The sequence below is a fragment of the Chiloscyllium plagiosum genome, unplaced genomic scaffold, assembly GCF_037043375.1.
Source record: "Chiloscyllium plagiosum isolate Xiang-an unplaced genomic scaffold, Cpla_swu_hap1 HiC_scaffold_35, whole genome shotgun sequence".
Taxonomy (NCBI): Eukaryota; Metazoa; Chordata; class Chondrichthyes; order Orectolobiformes; family Hemiscylliidae; genus Chiloscyllium; species Chiloscyllium plagiosum.
This window is the reverse complement of record NW_028270173.1, coordinates 20675449-20691789: the sequence shown is the minus strand read 5'-3', so window position 1 is coordinate 20691789 and position 16341 is coordinate 20675449. Positions and strand designations below refer to the sequence as shown.

General features: G+C 41.5%; 1 protein-coding gene across 1 annotated transcript; it reads left to right on the top strand.

The window, feature by feature from the left end:
* The first annotated feature begins 6482 nt into the window (after window positions 1–6482).
* On the top strand, window positions 6483–9383 carry LOC148140416 (putative G protein-coupled receptor 139). The gene is made up of 2 exons (XM_087978714.1): window positions 6483–6621; window positions 8479–9383. Exons 1-2 carry the CDS (start codon window positions 6483–6485, stop codon window positions 9381–9383), a joined length of 1044 nt encoding a protein of 347 aa, XP_087834840.1.
* The last annotated feature ends 6958 nt before the right edge of the window (window positions 9384–16341 follow it).

Sequence of the window (16341 nt, the reverse complement as noted above, 5' to 3'; positions counted from 1 at the left end):
CTAGTAACACTGGCTACCATATTAATGTTCTGGGGTCAGCAATTCTTATCCAAAGATGGCAGATGTTACCATTTCATTTCAATAAATATCAACCTGATGCCAACCTTGTCATCTTTGCTGTTATTTGTAAAATCCCATCTGGATCACTGGTATCCTTTTGGTACCTGAGCTGGCATACCTGTGACTCTGGACTAACAGCAAAATGGCTGAATCTGATTTGGTCTATTAAACCGGTCAGTTCATGGGCAGTTATGGACAGGCAATAAATCTGAACCAGCAAGCCATCCAGAAAAGAAATAAATCAAGGTTATGTCAATCATATTGGTATGCATCAACTTTTTCCAGGTTATATAACATTATAATCACTTAAAAGGATTGCTTTTGCATTGTAAAATGCACTTCTCATTTCCGAATTAATATCCTTCCAAACAAACATTGCTAGTGTGTAGTCTATGAACAGCTCCAATTAATTATATTTGCCCTTTATATTTCTGTTGTATTCATACTCTTCATCTTGACACTCTGTTCCAAGATCCTCTGTTTCCACAATTAGTCACCCTGAAACCATGTCTCTATAAAGGCAATTATATCATTCCCACTTAATCCATTTGTGCCACCAATTCACATTGTTTATTGGAAATATCACAATACTTCACTTAATTAAGTAGGCAACATATTTTCACGCCTATTGGTGACAGACCCTTCCTCAAGAAAGATGTTGATTGTTGCTCAAAAAAGCAAAATGATGTTCAAAATGGAAAGCTTTTAGTTCTAGTTTGAAGTATGTATTATCAGATTGTCACCGTGGACTGTAGGAAGGACTTCGGGAAGAAAGTATTTCAAAGGATGCTTTGGTAAAGCCAATAATTAGTTTCAATGCTGCCAGAACATTTGGGCTTCAGACTTACTGAAAGCCTTGACTGAGATATGAATGACAGAATGGAAATCAACTGAGGCATTGTCATGAGTCACGTGCAAAAGTGAACTGAAAAATGAATCCTTCCATTTCCAGGCTGACACTAACATTAAAGGTTTAATAAATTACTAAATAGTCCTCAGTTTCCTTTTCTGACAAACTCAGGGCAACAGAAACCACTGACCAGGTTTTTGGACGTAATACAAAAGTACTAATCATTGCAGAATAATCAACTCTCACCACAGGTAAACTAAATATGATCTACCGACTTGTGAGTTTATTGGTTGGAACTTTCAACTCCTTCTTAATTGTCTATGTTCACATACACAGACAAACAAAGAAGATTGCTCCTGGTTCAAGAAAGCAATGAGGATGCACAGTTCAATAGCACCAGTTCACAGGATCAAATGATGTGTCCCTTTCACTTTCCAAAACCATTAATTCCCTGAGCTACTTATTTTTAGATTTCCAAATAATGTTGACAAGTATTATCATTACCAACAAATAAAAATCAACATTTTTTCTCTCAGTAATATCCTTTGCAGGTATTCAAACCTAATGAAGCATCTTCATTCTTTAATTTCTTATTCAACTTTTCGGGTCACAAGCAATTCCTTTCTGTAACCTATGCATATTCATCAGGTATGGTTCTCTCTCTAACGCCCTCTCTCTCATCAAGAGACACAAACACAAGTTAACACTGTTTAAAAAAAAAGCCTCAGATTTCCCAGCCCTATCTACTTGGACTATTAATACAGCTTAAAACTGCTTTCCACATTTAATGGCCTGGGGACGTTCAAATTTCTATGTCGTTTTGCCAGTGTGGATATTTTCTCTTCGATTTGAATCTCCTTCTGCTCTCTCACCTTCTACCTTGAGCTGGGTCGTAAATCTGAGATTAAGCACTTCAGCAAATACCTCACAAGGGAACTTGTCTAATCACTTATCTTAAGTCACATGATTTCTCACAAATGTTGTTTTGACTAAATGCCAAAATAATGGTTTTCTGGCACTTATTAAAAACAAGGCTCCTTCACAGAATGGAAATCAAAATCCCGCGTAGCTCTACTTTCGAACTCAATGTTTCGAAATGTAAGTAATGCATCGAAATTTTTAATCAAAGTCTCGTACACGTGCCAACCTTGATGTGAAGCAGGCTGCATTAATGGTCAGCCAATATGTACCCAGAGCTGAACTGATTCAAGTCAATTGCCTTCAATCTATTACTGACTTTCTTGCTTGTTTTCTGATTGATTGCACATGATTGTTGGAGGAAACGCTTGAATTCACAAAAACTCCAATAGTGCTAAGTTAAAAATCACACAACACCAGATTATAGCCCGACAGATTTATTTGGAAGCACACTAGCTTTCGTAGCGACGCTCCTTCATCAGGTGGTAGTGGAGGGCTCAATCCTAACACACAGAATTTATAGCAAATATTTACAGTGTGATGTAACTGAAATTATGCATTGAAAAATTGATTGTCTGCTAAGCCTTTCATCTGTTAGAATACAGTGATAGTTTCACTTCTTTCATGTGTAAATCACAAAAACGTTTTTTTAAAAGTTGCTTTCTCGGGTTAGCTGTTAACAATGGTGATAGCTAGACAATATGTTGAAGCTAAGCCGAGAATGCAACTTTAAAAAAAAATAGGTTTCAATCTTTAATCCAACTCTGTGTGCTGGAACTGAGTGAAATCTGCATGGTTGACTCAAAATCAGATTTCACTCATTCAGCAGTTATATAATCAGTCAACGTTAGTGACCGACTTGCTCCTGATGTTTCACTCAGCAGTTTGGGGAATACAATAAAATCGACTCCTTTTAAAATAAAAGATGCAAAGCCTGTATTCTTCTGATTCATTTTATCAAGAGTTAAGGAGGAATGTGCCCTGCACTGCACAACTAATTTTTTAACAGCCATTTCCTTTCCAGATTCACTCCACTCTGAAGACAAGCCCACAACTACAATTGGTATCCCACCTAATGAGGTATTCTATGTCTAATATTACTTCAATGGATGCATGTAGGATGTCGAAGATGCTTCCTCGAGCCGGACAGTGTGGAATGAAATGTCATCGTTTTTGGAAATGTGGTAGCAGATATAATACAGGGATGAAGTGAAATTTCTTACCACAAGAAGCATGAATCTGGGCAATGTGCGCTGGATGCTTCAACATTCACAGGAAAAAGACAGATTTTTAGTTATCAATATCTTAAATGGTATTTCATCTTGTACCTGAGACGAAATGGAAAATTCTGTGATATGTACGAGTTCTTTCAGAAGTTCATTCTAAATTGCAGCAATAAAGTGGCACCTTCCAGAAATTTTTGGCAGAAAAGAAAACCACTTGTTTCGAAACAGGAGAGTGAGTGGGGTTATGACAACTTGAAAGTTATGCCGACAATTGCATTTAGTTTTAGCTATAACCCAAATTTTGTGAAGCCTTGCAAACTGACTGCGGATGCCAGAAAAATTGATATGGTGTCATTTTACTGCAAGAATATGAGGTGGGGGCTGAGCTTGTGAACATGGACGCAAAACTCAGCCATTCAGCACTTTGAATTTGCTCTGCCATTGGCTGATTTGATTTGATTTGAATATGAAGTCTACGTTCCTGATGATCTTGATGATCTTCATCCCAGTGATAATCAAAAATATATCTACTTACAGGTTAAAAAGAAACGTAAGAATTCTACATTACATTTTTTTTTGAGGCACGGCATTTCCAAACTTGCATTCCTTTCAGAGAAATCAGTTCTCACCATCACTGTCTAAATGAACCACACCTTATTTTGCAACCCTTGCTCTAATGTTCGGATCAGGGTAGGGTAGGGCTACTCTGTTATTTTTCCAAAAAAAGGCTGTTTTTCAATAATGTCTGCAGCGTGGAAAGAGACACCGAGGCTTGTGGTGTCTCTGCACAGGTTCGAAATGTACACATTCAAATTTCTTCAGGTCTCATGGCCGAAATGACTTTTTACAGACTTACTCATATTGACGACAAACCTTTCGTGCTTTCTTTGCTTTAGGAAAACCTGTGTGTAAAATGAAATGAAGTTTCTGGGAGTTTAATAATGCAGCTGTATAATATAAAAGCCATTCATTTTGCTGGAAAGAATAACATTTTAATGGATATTTTGGTAAAAGCTAATGTGAATTAAACCAATGTGATATAACGTCCTGATTGAAGCAGCTTTAAGTGTAATATCACTGCTCCGGCAATCAATGTATTTCATTTCATTAACTTTGGTGAGCCACAGAAATCATGTCGAAAAGTTCTTTCGAATACTATGTCAAACTGCCTCTTAAGAATGCCTTTCCATTGTTCAACAGATGCATTAGATCACTAGAGAAAGAGAAGGGTAAGATGAGAAAGTTACAACTGAGGGCTGACATGACACTGTTGTACAATCTCTCACGCTGGGCGAGTTGGCCTGGTTCCAATTCTGTTTCTCCACAGCCCTCTCCTTGCACACGTTGATTAAAACGGCGGAAACGTGATGCTTTGTAGCTACCTGACAGAATAACTTACTCTCCGCATCGAATTAAAGTTAAGCCAAAATAATTGGGTCTCTCGTGTTTCTCTCAGAGATTAGTGCCTCTGGAAGCTGGGAGTCATTGTCCCTGATTCTCCCTGGATCACAGAGCTCACTTTAAATGCTGCACAGTGACTTGTTTGTTAGGAATAGTGTGTTTAATGAGATCTGCTCACTCCCTCACCAGAGGATTGGCTTCTATATAAGTCAAGTGCCTTTCAATGCTTTGCCTCATTTTGAATGCTTCCGCTTTCACCTGAAAATGGGATCACAGGCACTTCCGATGGAAATTCTCTTTCCCATTCTTGCAATCGTTGGAATTCCTGGTAAGTGGTTAAACGTTCTGTGACATTTTTATTGCTGGTTCTGCGTTGAATTTCGTTTCAGCAATTTGCAACTGTACCCCACGAATTCATCTCCTGCATATTTGCTGCGTTTACCTGCTCTTCATTAACATCAGTTTCAATTTGAGTGCAGTTTGTCATAACACATCCTCTGCTTTGGAAACACCTGTGTTTAGCCTGAACAAAGAGGATTGCAATGAAATGAAATAGATTTAGCTACAATGAACTGGATGGATAGATTCACAGAAATGCTTGCAATGGCAGACATTTAAGGGACTAATTCATGACTCTTGGCAAAAACAAAATATATCCCAGTAAGGAGGAAAGATTCCACAAGTGCGATAAACCCGACATGTTAAACAAAGGAAGGTCAGAGCATATTGAGTTGAAAGATAAAGCACACACAGATGCAGAAATCAGGCCTGCAAACTGAGGTAAATTCACAAGTCAGCAAAGGAGGACTGAAAAGAGAGAGAAAATAAACTGAGAGCCAGCTACCAAGGAATATAAACACTGACTGTAAGAGCTTTATTAAATATGTAAAAAGGAAGAGAGTGATCAGAGTGAAACTGACTTGGGGAGATAATCACAAGGTACAAGGAACTGGCAGAGCGCTTATACAGATATTTTGCATCACACTTTACAGTGAATGATACTTCGAACATGTCATTGATTCTAAAGAATATAGTGGAGAAACTGATGCCCACCTCAATCACTAAAGGAGGAGGATGAGACAACCTAATGATGTTAAAGACAAATAAGTTCCATAGCCCTGATGGTTTGCAGCCTCGGATGAAAAAGAGGTATGTATATAAATAATGGATGCATGAGATGAGATTCCCTACAGTGTGGAAAGAGGCTCTTTGACCCAACACGTCCACGCTGACCTTCCAAAGAGTAACTCATCCCCTTAAGTTTACCGCTGACTAATGCACCTAACACTATGGGCAATTGAGCATGGCCAATTCACTTGACCTCCATATCATTGGATTGAAAGAGGAGACCTGCATAGACACGGGGAGAATTTGCAAACGCCAGTCATGCAGTCACCTGAAGTTGGATTTGAAACCAGGTCCCTGGCGCTGTGAGGTTGCAGTGCTAGCCTATGAGCCACCATGCCGCATTGTGTGTAATTTCCCAAAATCCTTGGAATTGGAATAGCACCAGAATTAACGGTTTCATGCCAGCTGTATTCAAAAAGGCGGGGGGAGGTGTGAGCAAAGAATAACTATATCTATCGTTGAAAAAGTATTGGAATCAATTACTAAAGATGGGATAGCACTATATTTGAAAAATATTAATCTCATCCAGCAGACAGGACAGCTTTCTGAAAGTGAAATTTTGTTTGACAAATTGATTTGATTGTTTTAAGGAAGACTCAACCAGAATAGATATAGAGGCAACTGTAGATGTGTTCTACTTGACGTTTCAGTATCCCCTCAACAAGGTAGCCACCGAAGGTTCAACCATTAAATAAGATCCCCATGCTATTGGAGATCGTGCATTGTTCTGGATAGAGCATTGGCCACACGCCAAGATGTAATGATTGAGGATAAGGGTTTTTCTTGAGATTGGCGTTCTATGAATATTGGGTTCCACAGGGATCTGGGACTGCAACTCTTTACAGTATCCATTAATGGCTTGAAGGAAGAAAGTGAATGCACGATGGCCAAATTTGCAGATGACCCCAAACAGAAGTGGAAAGGCAGACTATGAGAGGTACGTCAGCAGTTTACAGCGAGATATTGATGGGGATTGCGGGCAACAAGTTGGGAAATGGAGTCAAACATGCGATCAGGTGAAGATGTTCATTCTGGACAGTAGGACAAGAGACAGAGTTTTATTTCATGACAATAAAACTGGAGAAATCTGGAACACAAAGGGATACTTATGCATCGAACATACACAGCTAGCACACAGGTGCAGCCGGTAATCTGGAAGGAAATGGAATGTTAACCCTAATTTCTAGAGTTGATTTGATTTGATTTATTTTAGTCGCATGTACCTGAGTACAGTAAAAGAAAGTTTGTTTTGCGAGCAGTACGGACAGATCATAGCAAAGAATACCATACAGATCCTGGGTGTTCAGATGATCTGAAACATACAGGTTACAAATGCACAGGGATTTAACAACACAAAATCAACATTAGCAAAGTCAACATTATTTGAAGTTAGCGAGACCATTCAGCACACGAATATTCAGAAGCTTTTCTTGAAACTGTTTGTACGTGTATTCAAGTTGGAGTGTAAGAGTCGGGAAGTCTTTCTGCTATTGTACACGGTATTGGTGAGACCAGATCAGGATTTCTGTGAGCAGTTTTGATTCTGTTATTGAAAGAAAGATAACATTTCATAAAAATCAGATCAAAGAGGGATTTTTAGGTCGATCACATATATGGAGGGAATGTACAATGACTAAAGGCTAAACATTTTGGGAGTCCACTAAATGGATTTTAAAAGAACGAGAGGTGATCTCGTTTAGACATATCAGATTCTTCAGGGGCTTGTCAGGGTAAATGCTGTGAAGGTGTTTCCACTGATGGGAGAGTGCTTTCACTGTTCCTGATTCCACCTGAAAATGGGATCAAAAGTACTTTCTGATGGAAATTGTCAATCTCATCCTTGTGATCCTTGAAATTCCTGTTAACTGGTGACGAGCTGTTGTGGCATTCTTCTTGTCTGTTCTATTTTGGGGAGAGCCCAAAGGGCATAGTCTCAGAAGAAAGTTGTGTCAATTTCAGACTGAGGTGAGGAGGAACACTTTCTCTCCAGGGGTTGTGAGCACTGAGGGAGCTATGTAGGGAGGTCCTTATGTATATTTAATGCTGAAGTCGACAGTTTATTGATGACAGTGGCAGACATTGTAAGAAGGCAACTTTTTTGACGGCCATTAACCAGAGAAAAGGAATGCTGGAACACATGGATTAGGAGTAGGAATAGACCAATTGGTCGTTTGAACACCTTCTGACTTTCGGGAGGATACTGGCTGATCTGAATGAGCTGCATCCTCCTGCCTGCATTCCATGGGGGTCGACTCACTGATGTATGCAAAATTTATCCAACTCAGTCCCGTAGGCCCAGCCCTCACGACCTTTCGAGGAAGAGAATTTCACATCATCACCATTCTCTGAGAGAATAAAAACCTCCTTATCTCTGTTTGAAAAGAGAAACTGCTCATCCTTAAACCGTGTCCCCTTCTTTATATCCTTCCTCTCAAGAAGAAACTCGCTCCTGGTATTTTAATTTTTGCATTCCCATCAAGGTTTTAGATGTTTCAGTGAGATCACGACATTCTTCTGGACTCAAACTCATATAGGCATAACCTTTCTTCGCAAAATTAGTCTTTAATCCTTGGAATGAGACAAATGAATCCTCTCTGAGCTGCTTCAAAAGCAATAAGATGTGTTTTCTTGAAACGGGAGATTAAGTGGTGCAAAGTGTTAACCACTTTTATATTATTCCTGAAATCGTCTTGCAATTACTCTAACCTTATCCCTAACCTTAACCCAATTACGCCCAGGACAGAGACCATGGATTACAAATGAAATGTCATTGTTCTTCACAGTTGTACAAGTATATAATTACATACAGCATCCCACAGTCTTGACTGTCAATCGCTGACAGACTGCCTCCAGCTGGGCGTTTTGATACATTTCACGATTGGATTTTCTTTACAGCCAACCTGATGACAGTACTGATTCTTTCCCAAGGGAAGTGCGGCCTTTCCGAAGGAGTCACTCATTACATGACTGCCATGGCAACGGGAGATCTGATGGTCCTTGTCTTCAACGTGATCGTGAGCCAGATCATCAGGGATTATTTCCCGGGATCGCTGCTGAAATACACTCCGGCCTGCCGACTCAATGTCTTCCTGCAAGGGTTCAGCATCCAACTCTCCATCTGGTTTACCATCGCCTTCACCTTTGATCGCTTTGTAGCAATGTGCTGCAATAAATTAAAGGCGTGTTATTGCACGAAAAGATCAGCCAATATCGTTATAATCATCATGAGCGCTCTCAACATCATGGTCAACATCCCCTTGCCTTTTCGCTATGAGCCCACTCACGTTCTGAACAATGTACAGTGGGGCTGCCGTACAGTCGCCAGCTACCACACTTCACCGGCCTGGGCAGCTCACCGGTGGCTCACCAACATCTCAAACATGTTTCTTCCTATTCCCCTGCTGCTGCTGTTGAACTCTCTCACTGCCCACCACATCCTAGTGGCCAGCAGAGCTCGCCGGGCCCTGAAGAGCAGCAGAGGTGGTGCTGGGGAGATGGGCAGAGACCCCGAGCTGAAGAGCAGGAAGACCTCCATCATTCTGCTCTTTACCATCTCCGGCTGCTTCATGGTGCTGTCGGCACCCATCACTGTCATCCACAACTGTGTCGGTGTTTCTCAGCTTGTGGCATTCCAAGGTTCAAGCTCACTTTATGTGGCAATCAGGGTCGCGTTCCTGCTGCTGTGCACCAGCTCCTGCACAAACACCTGTATTTATGCACTGACCCAGAGGAGGTTCAGGGAGGAGATGAAAAATATGCTTAAATATCCCTCCTCGCTGCTCTGTAAACCACGTTACTAATTTACATTGACATGGGGAGGTGCTGATGTCATGATAAACTCACTGGGCCCACAATCCAGAAACCAACGCTAAAATCCTGGATGCCTCGTTTGAAATCACATCATTTGTGAAATTTCAATTCAATAAAAAGCTATATTTACTGTCTGGCCATTAGTGATTGTCAAGCCTGAAAGTTAATTGCCATTTCAGAACGAAGGGATGGAATTCTGGTTACTTTACCTGGTCTGCTTACCTGTGGAATCAGGTCCACGGTCATCTGGGTTACTCATAGCTGTCCTCGAGGCAATAGATGTCAACCTTACTGGTGATAACTGTCTCTCAAATGAACAAAACACATTTGTACCCCATCTATTTTTTTGTAATTCTCAATGTAACTCATATGATCCTGAAAGCCTGGGCGAAGCCCCATCTATTTCAGAGTTGCAGAATAACACACGTACAGTCATGGAGATCAAGATTACGGAAACAGACCCTTCAGCCCAACGTGTCCATGCCAATCCGATGTCCTAACCAAATCTAGTCCCATTTGCCTGCATTTTGCCCATATCCTTCTGAACCCTTCCTGTTCATAGACATATCCAACTGCCTTTTATATGCTGTTATTGTACCAGCCTCCACCACTTCCTCTGGCAGCTCATTCCATACTAGCACCGCCCTCTGCGAGAAAAAGTTGCACCTTAGGTCCCTTTTACATCTTTTCCCTCTCACCTCTAGTTAAGGACTCCCCCACCCCAGGGAAAAGACCTTGTCTATTCACCCTATCCATGCCCCTCATGATTTTATAAACCTCTTTGAATTCACCCCTCAGCTTCCAGCGAAAACAGCCTCAGTCTATTGAGCCTCTCCCTTTGGCTCAAATCTTCCAAACCTAGCAACATCCTTGTAAATCTTTTCTTAACATATGACCAATTTGGTTCAACTATCTGCAAATGATGGGATGTACAGTAAATTTAAACCCGATGTTAGCAAGACCACAATTTAAGTTTAATGTGGTTTTGGCAGTCACATTGACAGTTTGGGGGTAATACTGATTGCATCGAAGAGATAAACTGGGATAATACCAGATGCAAATTCCCTATAACTGTGAAGCAGAAATATAAGCGTTGGATTTATTTCTTGGATATAATCCATCTACCAGGCCGACTGTCAAGGAAAGGCCGCTAGAATTTTCAAAGATCCATCCTACCCTGGCCACAACTTTTCCGATCGGGGAGAAGGTAGAGAAGTCTGAACACATGCATCAGTTGGTTTTATAACTTTTTCTACCCTCCTGTTGTTAGAATACTGAATGGACTCACAAACTCTTAACATTTCCCTGTACCTGTGTTTTTGTTTTTGCTGCTGTTTACCTATTATTTACTATCTGTGCTACTTAACTCTGTGATCTGCCTGTACCGCTTGCAAGACAAAGCTTTTCACTGTGCCTTGGTACACGTGACAATAAAATCAATTCAATTCTAAATGAAAGAGACTCAATTGATAGAGGCGGTTAGAATGATGAAAGGTTGGCTCAGAGAACGCAGTAACAAACATTTACAGGTCTCCATGTAGTAGGCATCAAGTTCGCGATGAGATGCAAGGACTTGCTGGCTGAAAACAGTGGAACTTGTTAACCCTTGGCCAACTGAAACTGTCAGATGTATTGTCAGAATTGGTTGACGATGCAGCAACCAAATCAATATCAAAGAGTGGATCAAGACTGACACCAGGGGAATTATTGACCAGTGACAGTGAAGGAATGGTTAATATTTCCAATGCAGGATGGTGGGTGCTATGAATGGGAATTGTCAGTGGTGCTGTTTCTTGTATCTGCTGTCCTTGTGCTTTTAAATCGGAGAGACCACCACTTTGGAGGATGCTGTCCTCGGAGCCTTCTTCACTTGTTGCAGTGTGTCCTGAAGATAATACATGTTTGTGGGTGTGGGCATTGGGGGTGGAGTTAATTAATTTTACTGGTTTTAGGTGGCACGTCAATGCTTGCCACTTATCAGCCAAGCCCGAATCTTGACCCTATATTCTTACAAGTGGAGTGGCAGATGGATTTTAATTTAGATAGATGTGTGGTATTGCATTTTTGTAAGACAGACCAGGGCAGGACTGAGACAGTTAATTTAGGCCCACTGGCATTTAGTCTTGCAAAGAGAGATTTCCGGGTGCAGGTATGTAATTTCTCCAAAGTGGTGTCACAGGTAGACAAAGTTGTGAAGAAGACATTAAGCATGCTTGCCTTCATTGGTCAGAACATTGCGTATTGGTGTTGGGATGTCATATTGAGACTGTACTGGATATTGGCAAGGCTGCATTTGGAGACGACATACAATTCTTCTCGCACTTCCATTAGTAGTTTGTCATTAAACTGAAAATGGTACAGGAAAGATTTACAAGAATGGTACCAAGACTAGAGGGTTTGATTTATAAGGAGATGATGGATAAGCGTGGAAATTTTTTTCCCTCAAGCGTATAGAGGTTTATAAAATCATGAAGCGCGTAGATAACGTGAACAGCCAAGTCCTTCTTCCCAGATATGGGAATCCAAATTTAGAGGTTTCAGGTTTAAGATGAGAGGGGGATCACTTAAAAGGGATCTGAGGGTGGTGTGCAGAGAGATCGAGCTGTTCAAGAAAGTGGAAGAGGTGAGTACAATTACAACCATTTGAGAGATGTTTGGACAGGTAGGTGAATACGAAATGTTTAGATGTACATGGGCCAAATGCATGCCCGTGGGACTAGTTCAGTTTTTGAAACTCGATCAGCATGGACATGTTGGTCCAAAGATTGTATCAATCTCTATGACTCTATGTATGCGTCAGATTCTGTGCAATTGTGAAAGGGACTGAGCATGGCTAATTGGCAAGGAACATCTCCAGTTTTCACCTCACTGGTGAGCAGGTAGTGATGAAAATGCTGAAGCTGCTGGATAATGATGAATCAATATTTTGTCCAATCGATTGCACAGAATTCTGAAGTTAGAGATTTGACTCTGTTCTGATTACTGACTGAACCTCCTAGTCTCCTGCACATTCGCCCAAAGTATGATGTTCCAATTCCTGGTGTGACTGAGGAGCATGGTCATAAACGTCAGAAGGATATCGACAGTGCCAATGAGATGGGCAGAGCTGATAGTGGAAACCTACCCAGAAAAGTATACTTTGTGGGACAAGGGTGACAAGGAAAGTTTTTTTCCAGTTGCAGTATTGAATAATGCAGCAATACGAATTATCAATCTCATAATGGATGATCCTTTGGGAAATAGTGATCATAATACAGTGGCTAGGCCAGACCGACTCAAAACATTTCACAACAGTAGCTCAGACGCAAACTTTGCTAGTTGTTTTAAATAGGTGTAACACAGCTATTCCAGAAGGGATACAGCTGGTCAAGCCACTTAGTTTTAAACACAGCAGAATTTATTACCGAATGAAACACAAAGAAAAGAGGAAACTGGAGAAATCTGAGTTCATCCCTTGTGGTTGGAGGGTTCCAAGGCGGAAGATGAGGCGCTCTTCCTCCAGTCGTCGTGTTGCTATGGTCTGGCGATGGAGGAGTCCAAGGACCTGCATGTAACGTGACTGAGGAGCGTCTGGGCAGAGGAAATGAGCTGGGGTGTGCAGTGAGAGAGGGACTCACTGAAATCTTTGTAGAGGAAGGAAAAGAGCTTTTTCAAGGAAGGCATCCTTGTAAGAGGATTGACAATAGGTTAAAATCTTCTAGGAGAAAGTGAGGACTGCAGATGCTGGAGATCAGAGCTGAAAATGTGTTGTTGGAAAAGCGCAGCAGGTCAGGCAGCATCCAAGGAGCAGGAGAATCGATAGTTCAGGCATGAGCCCTTCTTCAGGAATGAGGAAAGTGTGCTAAGCAGGCTAAGATAAAAGGTAGGGAGGAGGGACTTGGGGGAGGGGCGTTGGAAATGCGATAGGTGGAAGGAGGTTAAGGTGAGAGTGATAAGGTGAGGGTGAGAGGCCAGAGTCGGAGTGGAGGCGGAGAGGTCAGGAAGAAGATTGCAGGTTAGGAAGGTGGTGCTGAGTTCGAGGGTTGGGACTGAGACAAGGTGGAGGAGGAGAAATGAGGAAACTGGAGAAATCTGAGTTCATTGCTTGTGGTGAGAGGGTTCCTAGGCGGAAGATGAGGCGCTCTTCCTCCAGCTGTCGTGTTGCTATGGTCTACCGATGGAGGAGTCCAAGGACCTGCATGAAACATTGCTGAAGAGCTTTTGGGCAGAGGAGATGACCTGGGGTGTGCAGTGAGAGAGGGACTCACTGAAATCCTTGTAGAGGGAGGAAGAGAGCTTCTTCAAGGAAGGCATTCTTGTAAGAGGATTGGCAGTAGGTTAAAATCTTCTAGGTTGAAACTTTATTGCTGGAACAGCACAGCAGGTCAGGCAGCATCCAGGGAATAGGAGATTCGACGTTTCGGGCACAGGCCCTTCTTCAGGAATCTGCAGACCTCACTTTCTCCTCCTAAAATCTTCTAGGAGAAAGTGAGGACTGCAGATGCTGCAGAAGTGTATCAGGGAACATCTAAGTGGAAGGAATTGATGCAGGGCTTCAATAATTGGAGAATTCATGTAGGTGCCTTTAAATTCGAAGTGGGAGAACTGTGGCAGGATTATACTCGAAGGGAGAGCCTGGGCACCTCCTGGATTTGTGCAGGAGTGGTAAATGAGAGAATTGGTCCAGCGGAGACTACAATAGAACCATGGAGATGTACAGCATGGCAACAGGCCCTTTGTTCCAACATATCCATGTCTGAATTTATGAATTCTGGCAGCATCCACTAAATTAACCTGGCCAAAGAAACATTGACTACACAATTAGAAGACCCAAAGACACATACACCAAACACCACTGACTTCATCAGCAAGGACAGTATCATCAAGCTACTGGACCTCTCCTTACCACGCACTTCACTTTCAAAAACAAAATCTACAGACAAACCAATGGCATGCCCATGGGATTTCCAATATCAGGATTCTTAACAGAGGCAGCAATGCAGAGACTCGAACAAACAGCTCTGCCAACCATCCTACCCAAACTTTGGGTCCGCTATGTGGGTGACACCTTTGTCATCAGTAAATGCAACAAATTAGAGGAAACCTTCAAGACCAGCAATAATGCACTTACTGGCATAAAAGTCACTAAAGAGGAGGAAAACAACAATAAACTGCCATTCCTAGATGTCACAGTAGAGTGAAAAGCCAGCATCTACAGGAAAATAACACAAACAGGCCAGATATTGAATTCAGAAGCAACCATCGCAACATCCACAAATGAAGCTGCATCAGAACATTATTTCAATGAGCCATCACACACAGCAACACAGAGGAACTACTCAGAGTAGATGAAAATCACCTATACAGTGTATTCAAATAGAATGTATCCCCAATGAACACAGATCGCCGATTTTTCAGCAACAACCCCAAACAAATAGACAAAACGCATCCATAAACCTTAGCCGCTCTCCCCTCCATCAAAGACATCTCTGAAATGACTGCGAGACGACCGAAACACCTTGGCATCATGGTAGCCCACAAACCCACCAATACACTAAAACAGCCGCTAATTAACTTAAAAGATCCTATACAGACAGCAAGCAAAGCTAATGTAAGGCACAAAATACAATGCAATAACTGGGACAAACACCACATTGGACAGGCAGGCAGAGGATTAGCTGCCAGAATACATGAACTTCAACTGGCCACAAAACGACATGATCCTCTCAACACATCCATCCTAGGACAAGCCATGAAAGAAAACACACACGAGAATAGCATTCCAACCGGAACTCTAACAACAACCACATTGACTTGGACCCCAATTACCAGCCCTTGAGAAAAATAACAGGAAATGACATCATCATATGAAATGACGCCACCACGAGAAATGACATCACCGACACAAGGAAACCCAAACGTATAATTAGAAAGCTGGAAACCCCAGCAGTGTTTCATCCAGAGTTTCACTGAACATGGTACCTAGTATTGTGACAAAACGTCTGAAAATGAACCTTCCCGGTAAGTGAGCAAGTCTACGCCCAGGACCTCAACCTGAACTATAAATCTTCTCATTACTGTCTGAGATATATGAGTCTGATTCCGTGCTGTGCATCTTCATGACTGTATCTCTGTCTGCCTCATGTCCTTGAGAAGCATTTACAGTAAGCTATGTGATCAACACAGAAACAAAGCCAGTGTCTGTCAGGCGTTAGAACTCTGAGTTTTGAAATGGTGATGAGGGACCTGATTGCCTCAGCCTGATCTTAATGGCGTGTGGAACATATGGTAATTCAAGAGGTAGGTTCAAGTGGTCAACTATCACCATTGTAAATCTCACTGTGCAATCAGACTGTTCTGGAGAATGTGACCGTTAAACTGAGGTCTTTTAGCGCAGAGAGAGGAATCTCACAACAGGGTCACATGAGCCTTCAAGTTGCGTCTTTCCAATCTCATCCTTCTCTTCCTCCCACAGTTACTGAATTCAGCGAAAAATGAAGAAGCATTCTTAAGAGCCATTGTCATTTTCTATCAGAAAGGTCTTCACAACATGATTTCTTTGGTTCTACTTCTACTGAGAGTCATGACAGTTTACGAAAATGTATACTATTTTCCCACAAGATCTCCCTCAACGATATAGAAGTCCCTCGAAGATTTCTGTAGTCATTCCAATTTGTGAAAAAACATTCTTTATTAAATTTCCGGAAGGATTCTCCACTGTGCTGTAATTTAGAACTTCCAAAAATCCATTCATGTCAACATTTTACAGAATTATGTATTTTATCTCAGGTACCACTAAAACTGTGGCCATTTAACCAATTATTAATGAAGAAAATCTATCTCACATCTACTTAAATTTACTCAGTGCCCCAGGAGCGAACTCATATTCCATAGATTTATGACCCTTTGCGAGAGAGAAGTTCTGCTCATCTGCTATCACTTAATCAAAAACAGTGCACTCTCCTTCTA